Source organism: Lathamus discolor, chromosome Z (assembly GCF_037157495.1).
Source record: "Lathamus discolor isolate bLatDis1 chromosome Z, bLatDis1.hap1, whole genome shotgun sequence".
Classification (NCBI taxonomy): Eukaryota; Metazoa; Chordata; class Aves; order Psittaciformes; family Psittacidae; genus Lathamus; species Lathamus discolor.
The window spans coordinates 59954819-59979990 of NC_088909.1; the positions used below are offsets into that span (position 1 = coordinate 59954819).

The window sequence follows — 25172 nt, forward strand, 5'->3', positions numbered from 1 at the left end:
AGCTGCAACTTTCCACATCTGTGTAATGGAAATACTCAGAGGCAGGTAGCTGGCTTGGGATTTAAACATCCAGGTAAGTTTATTGTGCTCTGCAGCTGGTTTTGACAGTTGCATGGATGACTGTTTTCAGGACTTGCTGGAGACCTTTTTATTTACTACCTTTAGAAACTCCAAGTAGCACTTCCGTTTCAAATCTCGTGCCAGCTCGCTGGACTGAAAATAGTATGTGCACTGTGCCAATTTGTAGAGATACTGGAACTTGCTTGTACATTATACATCAACTTCAAACAAAACAAAATGGGCAAAACTAGAAATTCTAACAGCACTCCTCAAAAGAACATATGCAAAAATGACATTTTGAAAACCAATGGTGCCACAACAGCTTTATTTTTCACTTAATACAAGGCAATTAGAGTGCCTTTTGATACTTCACATAACAGATATTAGCAAATACAAATATATATACTTTTTTTTTCTTGAAAACGACCATTTAAGGATTTAACTTAGGAATTTCAGTTGTGAAATCGCTCTAGATTTTTGCAAAGTTAACAGATATTCCAGTGCAAAAAATAGATCCCATTACAGATAGCATAAAGTGCTTGGAACGAAGGACCAACTATAATTCAGGAGGGAAGGATAAGCATAAAGTGGTAGTTTAACCATGGGGAAAATACAACAACTCCTTACCGAAATACGAATGTACTACAAAAAGGTCAATAGTAATATGATTTAGAATAAGTTAACACCTCAGCGCAGTTTCATTACCAAGAGTGGTTCATATACTGTATGTGACTCTACAGTGATTTTTTCCCCAACACATGAGTAAATTAGTGGCTGTCTGAACTTATTCCATGACAAATCTTCATGTGAAAGTTGAATTATGCTGGCTGTTCAGGACAAATGAGTCAGGTCAGAGCTGTGAAATAGTCTGGTTAAGATCTGTATTTACTGTAATATTTTGTCACAGATAGTAGACTCTGTATGAGCATGACAGTCACAGGGCAATAGGAATCAAGAATTTTGGTGGTGGGATAAGGAAAGAGGATTATGATGTAACTGTTGTCTCCTGCTAAATTAATCATTTAAATGAGCAGTTTCAAAGAGCAGACCACAGCCCTTTCAGGACCAAATCTGAATCCTCCTAGAACTCGTTCTAGTTTTACATGCACTAGTTTGGTGCCATGCAAAACTTAAGCCCTTCACTTTGGTGACTTAATGCTGATTTGTAATAGTGATTTTTAGCAGTGGTAAGCCTTTAATACATGCTAGTTGTTTCAATGATACCGTAACATAGCTGCAGCCTCTCATAGAGAAGTCATGGCTGTAGCGCAGCTGTTTAGTAATTTTTCTGCACCTGGAAGTCTGGTGTATTCATCACCCTGCTACTCATCCCCGTAGGGTGACAATGCCATAAACGTAATAACAAATCATGTTTTAAGTGAGGTATACCAATCCCCATTATACTCCTTTCTCAATCCCCTTAGCAATGTACTAAATACAGTTAAAAAAAAAAAAGTATGAAAATAGGCACTTCAGCAGAGTCTGTAGAAAGCTCTTACTTTATCCCAAGGCAGGACACAGCAGGGATTGGGAACTTTGTATACATTTAACTGTGTTTCAAAATTTCTGATTTGGCCAGTGTTACCAAGTATACTTGGAAATACAGAATCAGAATCGTAGAATGGTTTGAGTTGGAAAGGATCTAAGGACCATCTCGTTCCAACCCCCCTGCCATGGGCAGGGACACCTCACACTAGACCATGTCACCCAAAGCTCTGTCCGGCTCACAACAGCCTCTTGACTGTCTATCAGGCTGCTATGGACATTCACAGAAGAAAACAGTCCGTGACTGATTCATAGTGGAGTGGCATCAAGAACTAGTGCCGAACCTGTATGGGTATTTATGGAAGGGGCATGACATATTTGAATAGCCCAGGAACTGCACTTGGGTTCAAACCACATTACCAAACCTATTTCTGAACGTAAAAGCAAGGTAAAGGGGCCTGTAAGCATACTAATGAAAGCATACTCTCCCATGACTGTTGTACAATGTCAATGAGAATTGGTTGTTCTCACTACAAAATATGCCCTCTAACATTATTCTGGCTTCATAAAACTTCAGAAATTATTGACTGATGTAACTGTAGCACTTCTACTTTGAAGAATCTTGTCCTTCAAGGGGATTTTTACTGAAGCAGTTTGTCACATGTGTAATAGGGGTGTGTTCTCCAGTTAGGGATCACCAAATGACTGAAACTACACTGCACAACAGAAGCAGAAACTTCTTACACAATAATCTAATGTTATACCAGTTTCCAAACAAAAACATTTGACATGAACAACTTGCAGTATTTGCAGATAGCAGCTGATTGCTAGAGTCTGGAACTTGGTCAGATCATGAACATAGCTATCACTGAATCGACAGAACGAGAGCATAGCATTGCAGGCACAATGTAAAGAAATACTGTGGCTACAAAGATCAATTGAAAAGCACTTTCAATCCCTAATTAAGCTACCTACCTATTTAAAGTCATAAATAATACTGTTAAAAAAAAAAAATCTACATCTCATTTCTAGTTTTACCTGTCAAAGCCAGAAATGGCAACATGCTTGTGCTAAGCAGTAATTTCAGATTATGGGTACCTTTCTGGTGCAAAGCAGGGGTTAAAGAGCAGATATTACGTATCTGAGTGACATCTCATGATTTAGAATTTGCTCTTGGCATTAGCAGCTTGTACAACTACTGAGTTTGCTGCTGTGGTCCAAACGCTAGGTCTGCTTCTCACCCACTTCCTCCTGCTAGCTGTTCAGGCAGCTGCTGCAGTACCTCAAAGAGCAGGAGAGTACTTCACAAAACCCTAGCCAGAGTAGGTTATTGGTTATGATGCTGGTGGGTCAATCCTGTGCATTTGCAGGGTTTATGGTTCTGTGTATCACCACTTACTGATGGAGATGTACAGATATGATAGCTTGTCTCTTGCCATCCCATCTGCACAGTACTGCTTTGTGGCCCCAGATTTGTCAGCAACTCACCTACACCAGTCTAGGAAAAGCAGGTGGTCAGGTAAGTTTTCACAATCTAAGGCTACAACACTGGTGGTGACTTTTCCTGCCACTGACTGTTTTGGTGCATTCATTGCCAGCAATGGATGTAACACCACAAAATTCCCATTCACAACACGAATGTTTTAAAGATTTAAAACATGCATGTCTAAAATACCTATAAATAACCACTGGCCACGATTCCACAGTGAACTATTTCTGCAGTGCTAGTGAAAGCATACTGTACAGGACAAGACACAGTATAGCTGAAATCCCACAGCATCTGGTGGGTGCTTTACCACAGCTTCAGAGTTATACTGTAATGAGCTAAGTTCAAGTCTTTCACTTCAGCACAGTACAAGACGACTCCATGAGGCACGGCCCGCAAAGGAATTTGTTTCTGTTGCATTGAATTGCATTGCATTGAATGGTTATCAGTAGAGTGTCCAGTTTCTCTTCCTCTAGCTTCTTTGGGAGTATCCTATCCCAGGGAAGTTTGCATTCTGCTCATCATTTCTTTGCTGGAAGTGGCTCACACACAACTTTCTTTTACCTTCTCATCTTGCAGGAAGGAATTAAGGATTGCAATGTCTACCACAGTCTGGTTTTTGTGCAGTGACAGATCCTTAGTGTGGTCGTCGTCGCTTTGGTCCTTAGCAAAATTTACAAATACCTGCAGGAAAAAAAGGCTATGTCACACATCACCCTGAATTTTCATTAACTCAGGGCATTTTACACACTGAGCTTCCTGAACTAGTCCCAGGATTCAGCACTCCACTAAAATGCCTTTAAAAGATAGGTCCAGTAAACTGGTGGATTTATTCTTACCTCTGCAAGAAGAAGATTTTGGCAGACAGGCTACTAAAAAAACTTACTTGGTCAAGTGTGGTCTGAGAAACGGAGTAGTCTTCAATGTGGAGTCTCTTCTTGTTCTGGGACAGAATACTGAATATTCTGGCCAGGGAAGATGGTGAAGAGGGAAGCTGGTACTGCAGCATGTTCCGATGCTTTTCCTTCAGGACACTTCCAGGGAAGGCATGCCCAAAGAACTCCTCAACGGGCTTCAGGTCTGGGTTTGCCCCTGCAATTCTCACCACTATTGTGTAACCATCTCCAAACCTGTAAACAAGAGCACCAGCACAGGAGTTAAGTGTCTTTGAAACAGAAGTGCAGTTTAAAATCCAGCAGCATCTCCTATAGCCAGAATAGCAATTAAGACAGAGGAATTAAGTCTGACTGTATCATCTCCCTAAACCGCAGATAACTCTGTGGTGTAAAATGAAAATAGCTACCTGTTCTTTAGATGCTGGACACTGCCCAGACACCTGAATCGCCCATTGACCATGATCGCCATTCGAGTGCACAGGGCTTCACATTCTTCCATGCTGTAGGCAGAAATAACTTCATTAGCACTGCAAGCAGCAGTGAAGGGCAGAGCAGATAAACAGAGTTTAGCATCCAGCCCTGATGGATGCAAAAGCCAGGGTATGATACAACTGAGCTGCTACTTGCCTGTGAGATGTGAGCACCACTGATCTTCCCTCTTTGATTACACTCAGAGCACAGTTCCACAGGAAACGACGTGCTTTGGGATCCATCCCTGTTGTTGGCTCATCCTGCAAAAATATATACAAAATCGAGGTTATTCTGTTACATTCTACCAACAAATATCTCTGAAATAACTGTCCATTCTGTTCATGCATACTGGAAATGTTGAAAATAAGCAGGTTTGACTAATTTTCTGAAATGAGAATATAATTTACACTCCAATTTTTAAATTAGCAAATGTTTTTTTTCAAAACTGAGAAGTACTGCTTATTCTGCAAGTATAACGTTGAAATATGCTGTTCTAAAACAAATCAATTAGTTTGTTTAAATAGAGAACTAGACTACTTTTTCCTGAACTATGAATTTTAATAATCCTAAGATTTGTCCCCAGTTTTAATCTAAAGAATCCCACATTATTTATTTCTAATCTTCACTGAATTATTAAAACCACAGGACTAATTCTCCCACACAGTAAGATTTGCCCAGGTCCAGCCAGGAAGGCTGTTATTTTTGTAGTTACAGAAATCTTTGCAGCTGTACTAATGTGGTAAAGATGCTGGCAGTCTGGCATCATGTTTGAGACCCCACTTACTCAGTGATTTTTCAGAAACAGAAGCCCAGAGTCACATTATAGCTTGCACGTACATTTAAATAAGGAATCTTTATTCCTTTATTGCTCTTTGCTCCTGTTTAAGTGACTAATGATGTATTTAAACGTTATCTGGCTGTGACAATCTGGTCTTCCTCTGAACCTGATTTTTCTGTTTTCTAAGGAAAATGTTAATGAGCAAACGTTGCAGACTCACCAGGAACACCACAGGTGGCCCTCCAATAAGGGCAATGGCTGTGGAGAGCTTGCGCCTGTTCCCTCCACTGTAATTCCCAGCATATTTTTCTCCGTATTTCACAAGACCCAGTTTCCGAATTGCCCACTCACCAACCTATAAGAGAGAGCACACCACCCGCTTGAGTCAAGCGCAGCAACATCAATCTACACAGTGAGATTTTCCTCATGAGTTTTTACCTTTAAAAATGTTAATCTTTTTTTTTTCATAAGGGCCACTGATGTGAGGCTCTCATGTGCCATGGGTATGGGTTTTGAAACACCCTGTTCACCTCTAGATTATGATATACTCAATACTGCCCCTGGGAGGCCAGAAAATCAATTGGCTACCATTAATTGGCCAGAGAGCATGATTTTGACATCAGTCAGCCACATTAACCAGCAGTGTAGTGCTCATAGCAGCACTGGCTTTAGCTAGCGCCCTGGGTTCAGCAGCAGCTGTCATTTTTCTTTTTCTTAGTAGCTGGTGCAGTGCTGTGTTTTTGACTTTCAGCCTGGGAAAAACGCTGATAACACCGATGTTTTTAGTTGTTGCTGAGCAGTGCTTACCCCGATCAAGGGCTTTTCAGTCTCATTCTCTGCCAGTGAGGAGGGACACAGGAAGCCAGGAGGGAGCAGAGACAGGACACCTGACCCAACCTAGCCAAAGGGGTATTCCATACCACAGCACGTCATGCCCAGTATATAAACTGGGGGGAGTTACCCATAAGGGACTGATCACAGCTTGGGTCAGGTTGGGTATCAGTCAGCATGTGGTGAGCTGTTGTATTCTCTTCCCTTGCTATTTCCCTTATCATTACTATTATTGGTGGCAGCAGCAGTGGTTTGTGTTATACCTTAGTTACTGGGCTGTTCTTATCTCAGCCCGTGGGAGTTACACTCTTTTGATTCTCCTCCCCATCCCTCTGGGAGCAGGGGGAGGAAGAACAGAGGGAGGGAGGGAGTGGCTGTGTGGTTCTGAGTTGCCATCTGGGCTTAAACCATGACAGTTATTTGTGGTGCCCAATGTGGGGCATGATGGGTTGAGATAACAACAGATCTGACAGGAGTGTGTCTAATCATATTTGTGATAAGCATTCATTGTTTCAGATTAATAGTCACATGTCACAATGCTGATTTACTGGCTCTCATAGTTGTTGCTCTTGATCTTACAAGTTCCAGCATATCGTACCTTACTTACAGCTGGTATTTGCTGTTTTAGTGTTTATTGGCTGGGGAGCCTAGGCTAAGGTTGTTGTTTCACTGTATTTCATGTTAATGACTTGTAATGCAATGGACTCATTGATCGTGAAACTGATCTGTCTTGCATTCCCAGTGTGGTCATCACCTCTATACTTTGAGAGGTATATAATAAAAGTGTTTAGCAATTACACATCTTTTTTCTGCTCCTCGGGTGGTCAACCTATGAAGGAGACGTCCCCAGCTCCCCCACCAGACTATTTAGAGCAGCATTTGAGAATTCTAAAGGTTTTCGATGGTCTTTAAATACCCTTGAAACCTGCCTGCTGCTTGTGCTGGGGATCAGCATGTTAACACCCATACAGTGTGTGTTTTACCCATGGCCGTATCAACCTGAGAACACCCTATTTTGTCTCATCTCGAAAGTTAAGCAAGGTCAGGCTCAGGTCTTGTCTAGGGTTAAACAACAATATAGGAGGACCACAAAGAGATTTTCCCTCCAGGCTGGACAGTCATGAGTGTGAGGATGTATGGGGTTGTATGGGCAAGCACCTGGGCCAATGGGCCCCTCCAGTCCTTTGGAACTTCACGCCTGAACAAGTGCAAAATCTGGAAAAATCATCAGAACATTTAAATGAGGTGTGCTGTCATCCTGGCAACACCAGGGAGGGACAAATCATGGCAACGTGCTGGGACTTGGCCTACACGTACAGCGCGACTCTGGAAAAAGATGTCTCTGGATCTGATGGCAAAGCAACAGACAACACAGCTACTCAACCCCTAAGCACAATAGCTACACCAACCCTGACAACAGACAGTGCAGCCACTCTAACCACAGTGACAGACACTGCAGCTGCTCCAATCCCAGTAATTGACACTGCAGCTAAACCAAAGGACCAATCTGTGCCAATGTCGGTTGCCCCTGTAAGCAAGGGGAAGAGCAAATGAGAGCCACAAAGAGCAACTCATGCAGTGAAGAAAGATGAAGACACAATGTACATACTACAGGGGACAGCATCTGAATGAGAGTTATTTCTGCAGGAACCAGAGAAAGAGGAAGAAGAAGAAGAGGTTACTTCTTGACCCTGGACCTTGATCAAGCTGCAGAACATGCAAAAAGATTTCAGCTGTCTTCCAGGGGAGCACATCGTCACCTGGTTGCTCTGATGCTGGGACAATGAGGCTGACAGTCACAAACCAGAAGGTAGGAAAACCAAGCAGCTGGGATCACTTACTAGGGAAGGGGGAATTGACAGAGCAATTGCAAAAGAGAAACAGTCCCTTGAGCCTTTGGAGCTCAGCCTTTGAGTCCAGAGCCTTTGGAGGTGACTCTTGGCAGCTGTGAAGGAAAGGTTTCCCTACAAGGAAGATGTTATGTATTGCTCAGCCAAGTGGACCACGACAGAGAGAGGCATCCAATCCCTAAGGGAATCAGCCATTCTAGAGATGACTTATTGAAGGCCAGATGCTGGGAATGCACCTGCACATCCAAAAGAATGGCAGACTGCCCTGTGCAGCTAGCTTTCTAGGTGTTGTGGACTTGCAGCAGGCACATGCTCACTACTGACACACATCAATCCCACTGTGCTGCATTTTAGCTCTTCAGACAGATGGGGAGGATCTGGCCTGTTATACAAGAAAGAGTATTAGTACTAGTGCCAATGGCCAGGCATTGTTGTCCTGGGGACTAAGAAGTGTTAGGGGGAAGAGATTCAGCTACTAGTTGGATCATATGCGGAACTGGGTCTCTTTTTACAGGGGGCTGATGGGAACATCACACAGAGGAACTCACCAGCAACATTCAAAGGAGCTTTCAGTCTTCACCAAGCATCGCTACTCTCAAAGAGGGATTCAAGCTAGCTGGATATACCCTAGACACCAGATCTGACCCCTATCCAAAGCAGTGAGTACAGATGTCATCTTCCTACCTACAGTGGTTCCTGCTCTGCAGCACCCAGGACACTTCATGAAAACTGTGAAAGATGCTGTATGGTATTGGCAGCTGCCACTAAGTTGCCTAAAGACTGTTAGTGTAACACCATGTTTGCATGCTGAAATAGCAGTACTTTAAGGATGCAGCACTATCAACTGGAAAGATGTAACAGCTAGCCTGAGGCTTCTGTTAAGCTATAGAGTGCTTCCTCCCTGAGACTTTGAAGAATTAACTCTTGACAGCAGATTAGGTTCTGCATGACCTGCAGCTTAACAGCCCTTATACTCTTAAGGGAAAGAAGTCATTCAGTAGAGAAATGCATTCACTGTGAGAATTCAGGACCCAAAGTATCTGACCTTCATTTAGTACATTTTAGCAACTTCGGTTTGATCTGGAAGGAAAGGGGGACAGATTTCACCACACAGCATCTTCAGCATCTTCACATCATGGCATTGCATGTGTTGCAGGGAGAGTGCATGCAGGCAAGGAACAACTGGTCACTGGAGTGGGTCCTATGGTGTGTAGTTTACCTTGCAGACTTCTTTCTCTGGAACACCTCTCAGGAGTGCGTAGAACTCCAAGTGCTCTCGCCCTGTCAGCAGCTCATTAACAGCATCGAACTGTGGGCAGTAGCCCATGTTCTGATGGACTTCTTGGATGTTGGACAAGATACTGTAAAAGAAAAACCCCTTTGTTAGGATTTCATAAGTACATGCTGCTATTTTAGGTGTTAAAAGGAGGAAAGTGAAACAGTAGTTTTGTAATCACGGAACTAACAAAAATGCAGGATCCTAGAAGTCCATCTTGGCCAAATTCGTTTTTTTCTCTCCCTGTCACCCCCTCATTTTTTTTTCAATATGATATTTGAACACGAGAGGGCAGGTACTGAGAAGTGACTATCAGAATAAATCAAGTTTCCTAAGCTCATGAAATACTTTACCAGACTCAGCAAAGGGCAGAAACAGATGCCAGGAGTTGAAAAAGGGAAAAGTGGGGCAGAGTTTAGACTTGCTGGAAGTGGAACTAAGGCTGTGGGAGATGACAAAGAAAGCAGCAAAGAACCTGCTTTGACACAAAGCAGAGAAAGATGCATTGTTTTTCACCTGTTTCCTTTGAGGAAAGCTTCTCCTCCTGTCACATCTGTATCACCAGTTAGCATCTTAAAAGTGGATGACTTGCCAGCACCGTTTACTCCCAGGAGTCCAAAGCACTGGTGATACAAAAGAGCAGATGAGCGCAGTGTTTTTGAGAACAGGATTCAACTACATCATTTCAGCACTGACAAGATGGGAAGGAGCAAATCCGACCCCCAGGACAGCTGGAGGGAGCCTTTTGTGCATTTTTAGAAAAAAAGCCTCTGGGCTTTTATTTTAAGTGTAAGCCTTCAGGATGAGAAAATGAATTAATTGTAGTGCCACCTTGGTGCAGTGCCATCACAGCCTATCTGTGCCAATCACTGAGGTACCAGAGTTTGGCCTCTGGTCCCAGACACTGAATTGAGTACCTTCTTCAAAGGCAGAGAGACACAAGATCAGAAACTGCTTCAACTTCCAGGCAACTTCCTTTGATATAGTCTGAATATAATCTGCTTCTGATCTTACCCTACTCTCTGCTGTCTGTTGCTCTTAAATACTGCAGTAGTAGCAGAGCAAAGAATTTGACAGATAAGCTTACCTCTCCAGGGGGTATTCCAACACAGATCCTATCAACAGCTGGCTTTCGCTTCATTCTGTAAATCTGAAACCAGGAGAAGAAGAATGAGAAGGACAATGTCAGTGAGAACTCTAATTTGAGCCGTAAGTGTTCAAAACTCCAAACACACTCTGCTTTTGATCACACTAAATCCCTCTGAATAAGGCTTCTAGTGAAGTGCGTGGTTTTGTATCAAGTAGTCTTAGGAATGCAGAACTTCTGTCACCTTGGTTAGCTCCTTGATTTCCAAGATGTCACTCTGTCCTCCTCCACTAATTATTCTCTGTCTTTCTCTGGTTACATCCTCATCTTCATCATTCACCGGAGGCAGCTTGGCATAGACAGGCCTGGAGAGAGTAACATGCTAAAGCTTTAGCAGAAGATGACAGGGCCTTCACAGTCAATATTCTCCACACTTCATGGGGGGCACCAGTGAGAACTTCACCTGCCTGCAGCACTGAAGTGAAGCAGACAACCTACCTGGGCCTGATGAAGAACCTGTACTGGATGAGCACTGTGATGAGGAAGAAGACAACGCCCTCTACTGCCATCGCAAAGAGGTTCCTTCCCACCAGGTCCCATGACAGAGGAGACACAAAACGATTTTCTCCTGCCAAAATGAGACGAACAGCACAGTCACCTTTCTCAAGCAACAGAAGAAGGCTAGCATTTCTTCCTGCAGAGCTCACCAAGTTGGGCGCTGGGGCAACTGGAAAGTAGCCAGCGGGAAGAGGGAAAGGACAGACCACACAAGGGGCCAGTTGTGGCTGAATGCACATTTCTTGCTGCAGCAAAGCTGGGACATAGGCCCAGAGAAATCAGTCTGCCAAAGGACAGCTGGCCCACCTTTATGAAAGTTTAGTGAAGCACAGAAAGACTGAGTCAGGCCTGGCATCTGCATCCCATTAAAAAAAAAACCTATCCAGTTTTCCAGGGTCTCGGCCGCTCCTTACACTTGGCCTAGTGATCCTCTCTATGCAGTTGTGTTTATGCGGTTTTGTTTAATGCCCCTAATAACTCAAAACTATGGGTATCTATCTGCCAGGCCCTCTTCTGTCCTTGAAACAACCTAAAAAGGGCAGCTGTGGAGACTTGCCAGCTTCGGTCAGGTTTGTAGTGCAAACTGTGCACTTTAAGTTCCTGACGAGTCAGAGGAGCAAGGGGTGCTGCTTATCCAGAGCAGACCCAAGCTTTCCCTGTTCAGTTCAGGCCACTGTCCCTGGGATACACAGTTTCGCTTACCAAACCTCTCCAGAGCATCAGCCATGGCCTGGTTTTTCACCATGTCAATGAGTCCCCGCCCCAGGCAGAAGTGGGGGAAGATGAGGAAAACAGACTTTAGGATGTCATTGATGTTGTTCAGCTTCTGTTAAGACAAAAATCAAGTGCCAGTGAGCCATGTGAGCAGAAAGCAGCCACCACCTGCCACGTGTGACCACGGAATCATAGAATCATTTTGGCTGGAAAAGACCTTTAAGACTGACTTCAAATGCATGTTGTGATTGACCCCTCCGTCCCCCAACACTGCATCCCCACTAAAATTCAATGATTAGAAATGCTCTCCCAAAAGCCACTGCCATGTCTCCTCTGGACAGTCATTGTTCTTGCCTTGCTCAAGATGCTACCAATACAAGCAAACTGCACCCAAGGAGAAATTCCTCCAAACAGTCACAGTCTAAAAAGCGGTGTCTGCAAACAATAATGTGCAGAAAGGCTACAGGTTGAGGAAACAAGAAAGCTGTGCTTGCACAGTCTGGTTATCTCAGAGGCTGTGTAGCCCCTCCCTGTTGCATACTGCAGGCCCTAATCCTTTTATTTTGTGGTCTTCCAGTTGGTTTAGCTCATGGGTTGGATTGACAGCAGCCTGAGGAGAGGTTCCTGTTCTGCCAGGCACTTATCTACAAACATGTACATGTTCATACTGAGCTAAAACAAGCCTTGTAATAAAAGAGACCATCATCAAGGACTGCCTCCCTATGCCTAGGGGCAGTGGTACAATCAACAGGTAACTCCCACAGGCTGCCCTCAACTTCTTCCCACAAGGTACACTTCACGCCATTATGGATCAAATGCGACCTGCTAAAACACCTTGCATTGCTTATAGGCATAAGAGGAACTTCCACCGCCTCCAGGCATCTGGCTTTGGAAAAACTGAAGTGTGTAAGTTCCCAGTACAGTTAGAGAGGTATTTGCCAAGGGAGGCAAAATGGAAGGCAATTAAATGCCTGACTGCTTGAAATGGCCTGTAGTACACAGAAACTGCCCCTTATGAAGAACATACAGAAAATTCCATCTGAACATAAGAAATTATTTTGTTTTTTACCCTAAGGGTGATTGAGAAGTGGAAGAGGTTACCCATAGAGACTGTGGAGTCTCCAGCCCCAGAAACCTTCAAAACCTGATGGCCCTGTGCAACCCACTTTAGCTGACCCTGCTCAGAGGTTGGACTATACAATCTCAAGAGGTCCCTTCCCACCTTAACTACAACACTGATGAACCATTTCTCCTCAGAACCTTTGTTTAAACTGCTGCAGCAGCTAATGGCTACCCCATCTGGATGGGCTAGCCCATCTGGAGGACTGGCTGCTTAAGGCAAAGTGGGACCAATATGAAACTAGATTGTAGCAGCCCAAGACAGTGAGGAGCTTCTGCTGAAACATACGTTGTTGGTGAAGAGCTCCAGGACAAAGGTGGCCACACTACTATTGATGCCGATGAAGAGGTTCACACTGGTCAGCACAACATACGCTGTGCTGGGGATTTTGAACACGAAGGAGGCTGGATACATCAGAGGGGTGATCGACCACCTGGCAAGAGGAAAGGCAGCAACATCAGGTAAGAACCTTCCAAGTCTAAGAGCCTTCCCAGTCATCCTTCTGATGACAAATCCCTTACCCATAGAGGAACAGAAGGAGAGCCAGGACAGGCAAATTGGAAGAGGATACATAGGACTTCTGCTGGAAGCAGATGAAGATGATGATGACTAGCGTGGCTGGAACAATGTAGTTGCACTGGAAGGTGAAAAATATGGCTTTAGATTTGTTTCCAAATGACAAAAAAAAAAATAATGAAAGGTGTCTTTCTGCTCTGAACCAATGTTTTTCAACATTGTTCAGTGTTCTCAAAGCTGTGTCCAATGGAGATTCTTAGGAGTGTCACATGTGTGAACTACAATGTAGTACACATGGATTTATGCTTCTTGGTCCCTCTAGAAGCAGTCAACAGAATCTCAGAGGTTCTGGACAGCACATGTTGAAAAAAATCCTTCTTTGAACGGAGCAGAACAAGGGGCTACATAAGCAAACATTGTGGAGCAGGTATTTTAAAATGACATAATAAATGCTGACAATTAAGCTTATGGTTACCCTCCCATCCTTTGTTCAGTGTCCCATGTTCCACTGAGGTGAACCACTGACCCTATGACAAAAGTCATAGGCACAGTTGTTATTCACTGAATTAGTATAGTGTCCACTGGCCCCAACTGTCTCTTTGCACTTCAGTGCAACAGACATCCTGCAAACACAGAGTGGAGGACAGTTTAGCACAGTCACAAAGCCCTTACCATATCCCAGACAAAGTTGGCCAGCCAGTAGATCACAGGCTTCACACCACTGATGAACTGCAAGTGTTTAGCCTTGCTGACACGTTCCTGGATAAGGAAAACCACAAAACTGGCAGGAACAAAGGACATGGCAAAGATCACACAGATGGAGACTAGGACATCCACTGAGGTGGTCATCCTGGATAAAAAAAAAAAGAAGCAAGCAAAGTGTTTGTATGCTGGTGCTAGCTCCTTTGAGATGAAATAAAGCTGCTCATGCAGGGTAGTACAGAAACTGTTTCTCCTTCTGCTGTCTTTGTTCAGTAGGGTGAAGGATGGCCACGAGGCTGTCTTAACTGCAGTTTTTCTCCAGCCATACAACACAGGGAACATACACAGCCTGTTGTCATCTCAAGACTAGCACCACAACCTGAAGGTTAGCAACTTCAGCGTAACAGACTGCTTCCTGCCTTCCTTTGAGAAACCACTTTGTTTCTCAATGCATTCCTTGGGATGGATTGGGCTTTGTCTTTTGTTTGGTTTTTTTTTTTTGGTTTTTTTTTTTTTTTTAAAGTTCAGAGCTGTGGTAGACTGTCAGTCTACCACTGCCCTAAGATTTGACGAGTGCATGTGCACACAGCTTAACTCCAGACTCTGGTTGTGGTAGTAGTGGGCTAGTCCAGTAAGCCCTATGCATTACTGTGTGTTGCCCCTGATTGAGAGAGTGGGCAAAAATGAACAGGATCTATCAAGTTCCTCGTCAAACAGTGGCACCTTCAGACAAAAGATACACCTTTCTTGATTTGGCTGAGAGGAACTTCCCAAACAGCAGCAGGTCTGAAGATTACTCTGGTTCTTAGAAACTACAGCTTCCAGTGACTCAGAGACATAGAAAGCTTGCACAGCACTGCTGTTCAACAGCCAGTCTCAACAGCACATGTTGCCACCTGCCCAGACCATGGCAATTAAGGCCATCATGTTAGAGCCTAAATACCACAGGCTGCTGAATTTCCACCACTGAGGCTAAAACTTCCCATGTTGCCTGTTTCCAGTAACCAGTAGCTGATGAGCCCAAACCTATCCACATTCATGTCAGGACTTACAGGGCCACTTCAGAGAGCTGTTGCTTGGTGAGGTTGAGTGGATGATTGAAGGCAGTGATCCCATAAGCACTAGGATTTTTTCCCTGCTCCAGGTTAGCCCGAAGAATGGCATTGTTGATCACATTCAGGAAAGAGGCAATGGCATGCCAGCCTTTGTTATTGAACCACACCTGCAAGAGACCACATCAGCATCAGAAAGGCACAAGGTGCATCAGCTACACAACAGGTTCCTGAGCCCTGCAGAACACCCCTTCCTCTATATTAAGGGCACATAATTTCTTTCCACATCCCTCCAGCTAGTTTGCTCAAGGACAGAACATACAGTTTGATCAACAACCACAAGAGGCTGCTGAAAGCTAGTACTGATCCAGCACTGAACTCCTCAGCCTTAGGCCTAGACTCCCAAGGGAGAAACAGATTCTGGGGAAACCCACACAAGGATGCAAGCTGCATTTGCTCCACTAGCAAATACGGAGAGCTACAGTCTATGCAGTTGTCCAAGGCATACTGCTGTGACTTTGCTAACTAAAAGTAATTCCAGGTTACCAGAGCTTCAAATAACAGGCACAGCAGTGAGGATTGGTTAATTTACCTTCACATTGTTCTTTGTATCCAGGCCTTTCATGAAACTTGACAAGCTGTTGAGAAACCGATCTCCAGAACTTCCCTGCAAACAGCAAAGACACAGTTACTTCCCCTCTGAGAGTACCTTCATTCATGTACTGCAGTCTAGCAGGGTTCACACATTTTTCACAGCTCTGACAGTTTTCTTTCCATTCTGCAGCCTGTATCTGCCAAGCTGGAGGTGGCAGGAAGGCTGAGAAATTGCAGCTTTCTTCCCCTCTTTCCTTTCTGCACTCCCACCAGTAAGTCAGGTCAGGCTTATGCCTCTTTTTTCCCGGCAGTAAGTATTAGCCAGGGTTGCAGCAACCTTCAGAGACACTGCAGCCCACAGGCAGTCTCAGAATAAAGCAGCGGGCCATATTCTCATCTTAGCAAAGGTAGATTCAGCACAGAAGGGCTCAACTCAGGTTTCGAAGAAGATGGCAACCACTTGTTAACTCCCTGAGACTTGCCTGCCCAGACCTGCCATAAGGCACTCAGAGGTGACTGTAATCCTCACCACTTGCAAGTAGTTTTCGACAGAACCCACATCAGCACGTGGGCTGCATAAGCTTCAGCCGAGTGTGTCCCTAAGCCTTCTGCTTCTCCCAGATGCCAGGGAAACCCCAGCTCAGAGGCAATAGGGAGAAGCCACTGGAAACAACTGACATGCTCCCCATTTTATGGCTTGCAAGTCACCTCCCAGGTAGCCGGACTCTGATACTTGTTCATGCTCAGTTTATGGAGGACAGCTACTCACCTGTGCTAGCTCCAAGATTTTCTTCACTTGTTTAATGGCATCAGTGACTTCATGGCTTGGAGGAAGCATGAGGGAACTGCTGGCTCCCAAGGAAAAGCCACCATACCTGAAAGTTCGGATAGAAAGTGATGCTAAAGACCTGACTACTTGCTGACCTCCAAAAAATGCCACTCCTCCTCCCTCCCCAGTTGTCTCCTTTTCCTGCACTATACCCAGGACAGTTTCTCTGCTCCTACACAAAGGAATTACTTTGATCTTCCTACATTGTTGCTTAGCCATGATGTCTCCTACTCCTTTTTTTCTAGGATTAAATACCCATCATCTCATGCCCAGGGAGGCTGTGAGTGCTCCATCCCTGGCAGTGTTCAAGGCCAGGTTGGATGAAGCCTTGTGTTGGATGGTTTAGTGAGAGGTGTCCCTGTCCATGGCAGGGGGGTTGGAACTAGGTGATCTTGAGGTCCTTTCCAACCCTAACCATTCCATGATTCTATGATTCTATGACTGCTCAGCGTGCTGTTCTGTTTGATGAAATCCTGCTATCCTCTGCTGTGAGTGCACTCAAAGCTGGCATCTCCCTGGCTCTTCTGCTTGGAAAATAGCACCTGCCAGGATTAAGTATTAGTAGGCTGGCCTTGAAAATCTTTTCAAGCCAATGCTGCTCTCTGCATAAGGCAAACATGCTTTCCAGTGATGTCTTCTGGGATTGTCCCAGGTTATCCTTAAACATGCTCCCTCAACGTTTGGCAGTTAAGAGTTATAAAACAAACTGTGAAGTGGGGTGGGTCTGTCCTGCTTAACACAGTGCTTGAGGATTAGTGGACACATATAAGCTAGAGAAAAAGCTGTAACTCACCTAAACTCATTCACCCAGACCTTATTCTTTAAGCTGTAGAGACAGAAAAGAAAGTTGATGTATAATATGTGAAACAAGAGGAGACACAGACCTAACAGTGCTGCAGGCACATGGCCAGGCAAAGAGAGTGCAATAGCCTCTCACATCTGGCATAAGTCCCACTACTCCTCTTTGATGTAATCCCCCTCCAGCACAGGTTGGAGTACAGACTTCCTCTGTATTGTGCCTGCAAGGCTCAGGACACAGCCCATGGTGCTGCCACAGCAGAAACTAATAAAGCGGAAACACCACTTGAGCTGTGGATCAGGACAGTGTGAGGAGCTGAGCGGCTCTGGCCCACTGCTTAAGAGCTTGGGTTGCACATGCCTATTTGCCTGATCTGCGCAGCATCCCCCATGCAGCAAGCAACGTTTCGTGTGGAAGGAAGGAAGAGGATGTGCTCAGCAATTACCTTTTCCCAATGATCTGCACATAGGTCTTCACTAGGTAGTCTGATATATTGCGACCTGTCAGATTCTGAAGGATGTCAGCAGTATCTTGCTCGCGCTGGCATCACCAGGGAAAACACAGATAAATGTCCATCAGAAAACACAGATGCCAAGTTAAATAAACTGTGTGCAGTACACAAGAATCAAACCCAGCTGCTCTGCTCTCCATGAGCACCTCTCATTGCAGTACCACTGAGCTCCCTCCTACCTGTGGTGGTGGTAGCCCGCCTGCACCAGGGGGACACACAGGCAGCATCTTCTTGATCTTCTCATTGCTGCACTCGCAAGATGGGGAAGGATTCTGCATGCTCCAGTTGCCTTTCGAGAAGATGTTCAGGACTGAGTCTGGGACTGAAGCAGTGGTCCATTCTGTTTGCCCCACAGTACAAGGAGTGTCTCTGTGTCAGGGAAGAGGCAAGGCAAATGCAGTTTTTGAAACAACTCTGAGGTCCTTTTCTTATGGGCCATTTAAATAACAGATCCCACAGTCCCCAGAAAAGGCAGGCTGTTTTTCAAGGAAGCCTGACATCATGAGATGAACAGCTCAGAGCAACAGACCAGACTCTAGTTTCTAACAGATCCCAGTACCAAAGAGACTGAGGTTTGCCAACACTCAGTAGACACTCCCCTCTTCTCATTCACTCCACAGCACGCGAGTGCTTTATTTCAGTCAGTCCCAGCAGGCACAGTGTCCAGAGTTCAAGCAGTGTGTGGATGATGCTTTTAGTCATACGGTTTAGTTTCAGGTACTCCTGCAAGGAGCAGGGAGTTGGGATCAATGATCCTTATGGGTCAGTTCCAACTCAAGATTAAGATCAAGGCAGGCAGTCTTTCTTGCATGACATTGTGGCACGAAAATATGACTCCTCCCCAAGGAAGCATCAGTGGACAGCCTCCTCACAATGCTCCATGGGTGGAGTAACCCAGCTCCTGTGTCTCTTTTGCAGGATACAGCTTAATTTCCACTACTCGCCAGCACATAGGGCCCCTTGCCCCAAGGCCATGCAGCAATTCAATGGCAGAGCTAGGAAACATTACCAGTGCTGTCTGGCTCTGTACTCTTTCTGCTGGTGTTTGCTTGGTCCTAGTGCAGACAGAGAGGATTGTGGAATGGGAATAGCTACAGCCAACAACATACAGCAACATGACTAGGTCGTTTTCCATGTTAAGGACCAAACAGTAATTTAAGGGAGAGATTACTGTCTCCTTTCCACCTCTGTCAGTGAGGATTTGCACTCAAACCTCACTCCCTCACCATGCTGAGGGCTTGTAACTTTCTAAAAGGTCCTTAGCCAAAAAAATGAATGTAATTGCAACTCTTGCTTAAATCCTGCTCTGGCCATGTATGACTATCGTAAGCTTGCTAAATCTACTGGGTGAACAGAAGCTGGGGCTGGGCTCCCTCTTCTCAGCCCAGAGTTCTACTTACGGGATGGAGTGTCCTTGCATACAGCGGGTACCAAAGCCAGGTTTATTGAGAAGGGCATCCAAAAGCCTCTGAGTGCCTGGATCTTCTGGAGCATCATTGCTATGGGTAAAGCAGAGAAATGCTATCAGATCAGTGGGATAACAGGCACACAGCAAAAGTAGCAACAGAGCAAGCCTGACAGCACAGTGAAAGAGCTCAGAAAAAGGATATGGGTGCAGATTTCCCTTTGAAAAAAGTCTGGCCTAGGAGCACACACACATATTATCTTGTGCATATTATTACTAGAGTCAGCACCATTCAGAAATAGTATGGTCTTGCCAGTAGTTGGCATTTAAAGGACCAAAAGGAAAATAACAGGACTCTTAAAATGTGCTTCTGAGCTAAGCACAGAAAACAAATTTAAACAACCTGGTAAGGAAACCAGTAACTCACTTTTGCAGAGAAAAACAGCATTACTAGGCCACCAGAAACATACCTAACAAAAGTGTACTGCTCATCATACATCCAGGGCTGTAATTCCAGGCTGGGATACTTTCCAAAGGGAGGAACAATCAGGCTGAACATGAGAGCAATACACACAAAGACAGCGGGTAGCACGATCTGAAATTGCAAGGAAAGAATAAAGTCTTTCTAATGTGAATGTTCCCAGAGACATTAGGAGCTACATATGAATGACTTCTTTGAAGTTTCCCAGGAAGGTCTTTGCTATTTACACCAAAGCATTGCTAGACACCAATTCAAGACCTATCCTGGCATTCAATCAGGGCACTCACTTGGGATGTAGAGGATTAAGTCTGCAAATCCTGCTTTCAAGGCCAAATTGAAATTTCAACCTCAGTTGCATGCTTGCTGTGCAAGAATAGGGTAACTACATGGTTAAATTGTAACAGGCCCCTTTTTTGCTCAGATGTGCACTGAAGACCAGTTTTGGTTATCTGTATTCCGCTGAGGTTTTCTGCCCACCTTTAACTCTGAATACAATGCATGGTCCAGAGCTGTTGAGGGACTTCGTACATCTTGGGTGCTCTCACCTGCGCAAAGAACCCCTTCCGGCTTCTCTTGGCAATAAGCAGCCTCTTCCACAACAGAGCCATGAACTGCTGCTGGGTGAGCTTCCAGCCTTTCATCTGGTAGGATCCTTTCCCATCCATGCCACTGAGAAGGTCTGTCTCTCTGGATTCTGCTAGCAAGAAGAAATTACCTTCATACAAAAGCTCAGAGCAACATTCTCTGGGTGCTTCTATGCTGGAGAAACAGGGTGATGGCTGAGCAGAGATGACAACAGAAACTCACAAGAATGCATTCTGACCCTTATGTTTCTGAGCCTTGATGGGAGGATTTGGCAGGCTGTGGATATCGCACTGCCCGCTATTACTAAAGGCAAATAAACCATCACTTCTTTGGCAGTCTCAGCCGTATGATCTGCAATATTTATAACATGAAAGAGTGTCCAGAAGAAGAAAACAGGCTTGAGTCCCAGCAGTACCTGGATCTATGTCTGAATCATTGGGATCAAATGCATCGTCTTCTGTAAATGGACGAAGGCAGCTCTGTCTGTCTCCAAACACACGCCTGTTCCTTCTAGCTGGCAATGTCCCATCTGAAAATAATGCAATTACGATTGGCTGAGCTGCTTCAGTTAACCTCACCCCCAGAAAAAACAAGGCCTGAAGTCCCCCTTGACACTGTAGGAGATAACTTCACCCACCTGAGGTTTCTGCATCCACACCACTATCATCAGCCACTTTCAGAAAGATCTGAAAAGCAACGATAAGTGTCAGTGAATATTAGAAGAGGAGTGATACTGTGGGGACTGCCATAAGAGAGCACAAGACAAATGCAGCATAAGAAGAGAAGACACATGGTTTCTCCCGCGTCTCTCCTGCCCCTGGAGACATGGGCTTTGTGGCTTCTCTCCAGCCTTCATGAGCCAGCCTGTAACCACATACTAGCCATTCCCCTTTCCAATGTCAGCTCCCACTGCTCCTGTGTTTCAGACAGAGACAAACATAGTTACTAAATTCAGGGAATTCCATTTTCCTCCTATTCTGACAGTGTTCACACTCCTCTTAATGCTTGAATAGGCACCTTTGTGGACCTTGTTCCACAGACTCTCCTAAACCAGAAAAAAATCCATTTTAATCTTATAGATAGCAGCCAGAGGCCTTCACAGCTATGGGAGGACCTAGACACCAACCTCAAACCGACAACACCACTATCATTTCAATTTCCCTTGTCATTATCCAAAAGAACAGGGGATAAACAGGGGATAAAGTGTATGACACTTCCATGATAAAAGAAAAGGACACCTGTCAGTTGGAACACAGCCACAAGGAACAAACCCTAAAAACATCCCTGACAAGGGCACATGTCTAAGTGGTTTCTGTAATGCATGTTCTCCAGTACTGAAAGGTATGTTTCAGCTAAGAGCAGCATAAAGCATCCCTAAAAATACCTCAAAGGTGTTTACATTGTCATCAGAATCCAAATCGGGAGCCAGCCTTCGCATGACATCTCAGCAAAGTGCAGCTGAGTACAAAGGACCTGTCTGTTCTTGTCTGTGCTACATTTCAGTTTTTAATGCACGCTTCTATGAGCACACACTTAAAAAGGACAGAAAGCAATCCATTTTGGAGATGAACACACAGCTGCCTGTTCCACAATAAACGTTTACAGGAAGAGGCAAGACTCCATATCATTCTTACTTCTGCCATGATTCATTTTGCCTGCTTTAGGTTCAAAAGAGGATCTTCAGGTCACTCACCTCCTCCAGAGTGGTTTCAGAGATGCCGTAGCTGGAAATGCCAAGATCAGCAAGACGGTCATCTATTTCATGGAACAGTTCCACAAAAGCTCCCTCTTTAGCAGCCTTGTACGGCAAGACATAGGTTAATTCATGGCCAATGTCCTCTACCAGCCTGGCCTCAGGAACATGCTTTGTAATGAGATTTGAAATTGCAGAGACATCTAGAAGAACCAAAAGGAAAAGACAGTGTTCATCTTGCTACTGCTTAGTATGTGAAAAGAAGATCTCAGTCTGAAAAACCTTGCTGAGGGAAAATGGAACATCTCTGGAAAGCAGCTCATTTCCGTGGAAAGTCTGGTTCTTTTTACATTTAACACAAGCTTGGATGAAAGCCTGGACTCAAGCCTGGCTATTCTTTTTATCTGCAGAATCTGGGAGAGCTTTTACATGCTACTGGCAGCCCTGCAAGTTACTTATGTACAGTTCCCCAGCAAATATTACAGATCACTAACAAGCCTAGAAGCTATTTAATCTTCCATTATTAAATCTTGGGACAGCTTGAACCCAAAGTGACTTGCTAAAGTAAAATATTCCAACATTATGGATTTAAAAATACCATTTCTGTAAAGTTAATAACTGTCCGAAGACTATAGCTGCACAGGGGCACAAGGTTAAGGCAGCTGCCTACGGTAAAAGATAGAGCAATGTCAGTACTGGGGCTGAATCTTACATTCTTTTCCAAGCCTCACCTATTGTCAGTGTGTCACTTTCATGGTCACTGCCGAGGCCAGCATCAGAGCTGCTCTGGGAGACACTGTCATCCTGGTGACAAAGGAGAAGACAACCATTGTTTCCCACAGTTTAGTCAAAAAGGGGCCCATCAGATGCTACACTCTAGGTAACTCCAATCAGATGCTGCAACTTTCTGGATACTCCACAGAAGAGTTAGAAAGTAATGGTGACATACCACTGCCAAAGGGCTGAAATACAAGTAAGAGGTCACAGCTATAGAAGTGTGTGTTACAAAAGCAGGCACTTCATCTATTCTGTATCTCTCTGACTCTATGGAAACTATAACGCAGATGTACGTTCCATGCAACAGTTTAACCACACATGATTTGGTACTGTACCTATAAAAAAAAGTAACACTTCTTTTAAAGAATCAGGGATTTCTCTTTGAGACATTCCACCATATAAAATCTTAATTGCTGTTCCCTGCAAGGTTAAGATTTCATGAAGGAAGAATGAATATGAGCAGGAAGAGTCAGTTGTACCTTCTTCAGATAGGACACTGTGCTGCTGCTGTTTCTGCAGGAGCTCAGAGAGGAATCCACATCCTTCTTGACCAGGGTCAAATAATAGCCAGTTCCCAGCTGGTTCTTCAGGAAGAGAGAAGAGCCAACACAGCAGAGCTTGCCATGAGAAATGATGGCAATCCGGTCCCCCAGAATGTCTGCCTCATCCATGTGGTGTGTGGAGAGAATGATTGTGCGACCTGGAAGAAAGCAAGGAAAGACACTGCTAGTAAGCCAACCAAAATGTTCCCAAGCCAAAATCACAATCATCTGGATCCTGCCATGAAGTTGCATGGGATGATGATGCCGCAAGTCCGAGCTCCTTTCACTGAGGCTAGCAGGATGGAAAAGGTTCACTACTGTCATGAGTTTATTCTCTACAGTCTCTGCAGGCCCTTGTCATGCTCAGCAAAGACACATTAATTTCATCTCAGCAAGGTTGGTTGCACGGAGAAGAACAGGACACTGCTGCACGCAGGAGTGAATTTCTGACTTAAGCTGTCCTCACAACCCAGTGAGGAACTTTGTTCACAAGCTTTAACATGAACAGGATGAGAAAGGAGGACAGATGAGAGATCAGAACATCCTTATCCTGCATGCTCTTTGTTCCTTCCTCAGTGCAGGCAAAAACAGATTGGCAAAGACATGTTGCTATTTTGAGATCAGTCATGAGTCAGATTGTTTTTCTTCTGCTTTCCACGACACATTCATTAGGTAGAGAAAAAGACCACATACCTTGCCGATACTTCAACAGCAATTCCCATATCCCTCTGCGAGAATAAGGATCCACCCCAGCTGTAGGCTCATCCAGAATGACAACCTTGGAGCCACCAACAAAGGCTAAGGCAACTGAGAGCTTCCTCTGCATGCCACCTGACAGGCACAGAAAGAGGTGTTCAGGCTGATGAAGAGATCAGGGGAACAGCAGTAGCTGCAGCACAGTTGACAATGAGCAATCTGACACAAAGCAAAATCGCCTACTTAGAAGACTAAGCACTGCTACTGTTTCAGGCCTTCAGGGTCTCATCACTTTCAAGACGGGGTAATTCATCTGGATGAACCTCCCTCTCCATCTCTCCTCGTACTTCAGTACATTACACCTTGCAAGCCCTTTGATAAGTGAATATCTAACTCAACACTGCCAGTAGCAAGTTGCCAGCTTGGAGGCGTAACCATATTTGAGGATCTGGTGCACAGGTCTCGAGAGCTTAAGCTGCAGAAGTAGGCCCCCAACTGATACCCCTCCTGTGCAAGAGTGCCAGAGGCAGCAGCAAGGAATTATATTACACTCTTTAATGCTAACACCAATCTGTGGCCATTTGTTGTCCTTTCCAAAAGTCAAATGCACAGTCTGTGCTGATAGTCAAGTCAGACAAAAAAGTCTTGGTCTCTCAACTATCTGGTACAGACTGATACAGGAATCCTGCTGGTCCTCAACAAGGAGGAATGGAACTCCAGGACACCGAGTAAAGAAACAGAAGTGAGCATAAGAAACCAGCACATATGGTTAACAAACAGCAAGGGATTTGGAGATTATGGCCTGAGCAACTCTGACCTAAACTCATAAAACTCAAAAATACTAGTAAGCATTTGGAGAACACACATCACATGTAACAAGACTATGTTATTGTAGAAACAAGTACAAAATACTCTAAGAAAGTAAGTGACTTGTAATGGCCATTAGAAAGCGTAAAATAGTATAAGACTGTTAAGTTTACTAAGACACACTGATGAGGTACTTGATAAATAAATTATTTCCTGAAGTGCTTAATTGTGTGGTAGTCTATACCTAATTGGAGGATCCAACCAAGGTCCATGATGCAGTCTCTGTGAAACCCAGAACAATTTTGCTGGGGCTGAGGAAGCAGCTGAGAAATATAAAAGCAGCTCAACCTACCAGAGAGTTTGCTTGTCCTAGCTTTCAGTTTGTGAGGCAAACTGACATCCACTGCCATCTGCTCCACCTCCTCTTTCACCTTCTTTTCCGGCAGTCCTTTGAGCCGTGCATAGAACCAGATGTGTTCCTCCACAGTCAGCCTGGGAAAGAGGAGCAGGCTCAGGGCACAGCAGAGAGCACCATGCTGGGCTTATCCCCTACATTAGCATTACAGCAGGA

The 25172-nt window shown here is 44.6% G+C and overlaps 1 protein-coding gene across 2 annotated transcripts in view; it reads right to left on the reverse strand.

Moving 5' to 3' along the window:
• Positions 1–355: 355 nt before the first annotated feature.
• ABCA1 (ATP binding cassette subfamily A member 1) overlaps positions 356–25172 on the reverse strand; it is a 95909-nt gene continuing 71092 nt past the window's right edge. The window contains exons 22-51 of one of the 2 annotated variants that reach the window (XM_065663419.1): positions 24954–25093; positions 23792–23929; positions 23036–23256; positions 22511–22583; positions 21780–21982; positions 20724–20772; positions 20502–20615; positions 20047–20195; positions 19491–19615; positions 19016–19114; positions 17795–17984; positions 17550–17644; positions 17099–17131; positions 16246–16351; positions 15475–15549; positions 14883–15052; positions 13801–13978; positions 13134–13249; positions 12901–13045; positions 11481–11604; positions 10719–10848; positions 10465–10585; positions 10221–10283; positions 9650–9756; positions 9077–9218; positions 5397–5531; positions 4555–4658; positions 4335–4427; positions 3918–4161; positions 356–3715 (exon numbers count right to left, since the gene is read on the reverse strand). In XM_065663419.1, coding sequence (XP_065519491.1) covers positions 3575–3715; positions 3918–4161; positions 4335–4427; positions 4555–4658; positions 5397–5531; positions 9077–9218; positions 9650–9756; positions 10221–10283; positions 10465–10585; positions 10719–10848; positions 11481–11604; positions 12901–13045; positions 13134–13249; positions 13801–13978; positions 14883–15052; positions 15475–15549; positions 16246–16351; positions 17099–17131; positions 17550–17644; positions 17795–17984; positions 19016–19114; positions 19491–19615; positions 20047–20195; positions 20502–20615; positions 20724–20772; positions 21780–21982; positions 22511–22583; positions 23036–23256; positions 23792–23929; positions 24954–25093 — 3823 coding nt within the window. In that variant the 3' untranslated portion in view covers positions 356–3574. Of the gene's footprint in view, positions 3716–3917; positions 4162–4334; positions 4428–4554; positions 4659–5396; positions 5532–9076; positions 9219–9649; positions 9757–10220; positions 10284–10464; positions 10586–10718; positions 10849–11480; positions 11605–12900; positions 13046–13133; positions 13250–13800; positions 13979–14882; positions 15053–15474; positions 15550–16245; positions 16352–17098; positions 17132–17549; positions 17645–17794; positions 17985–19015; positions 19115–19490; positions 19616–20046; positions 20199–20501; positions 20616–20723; positions 20773–21779; positions 21983–22510; positions 22584–23035; positions 23257–23791; positions 23930–24953; positions 25094–25172 lie in introns of both variants that reach the window. The other variant, XM_065663418.1, reaches the window with a different exon arrangement.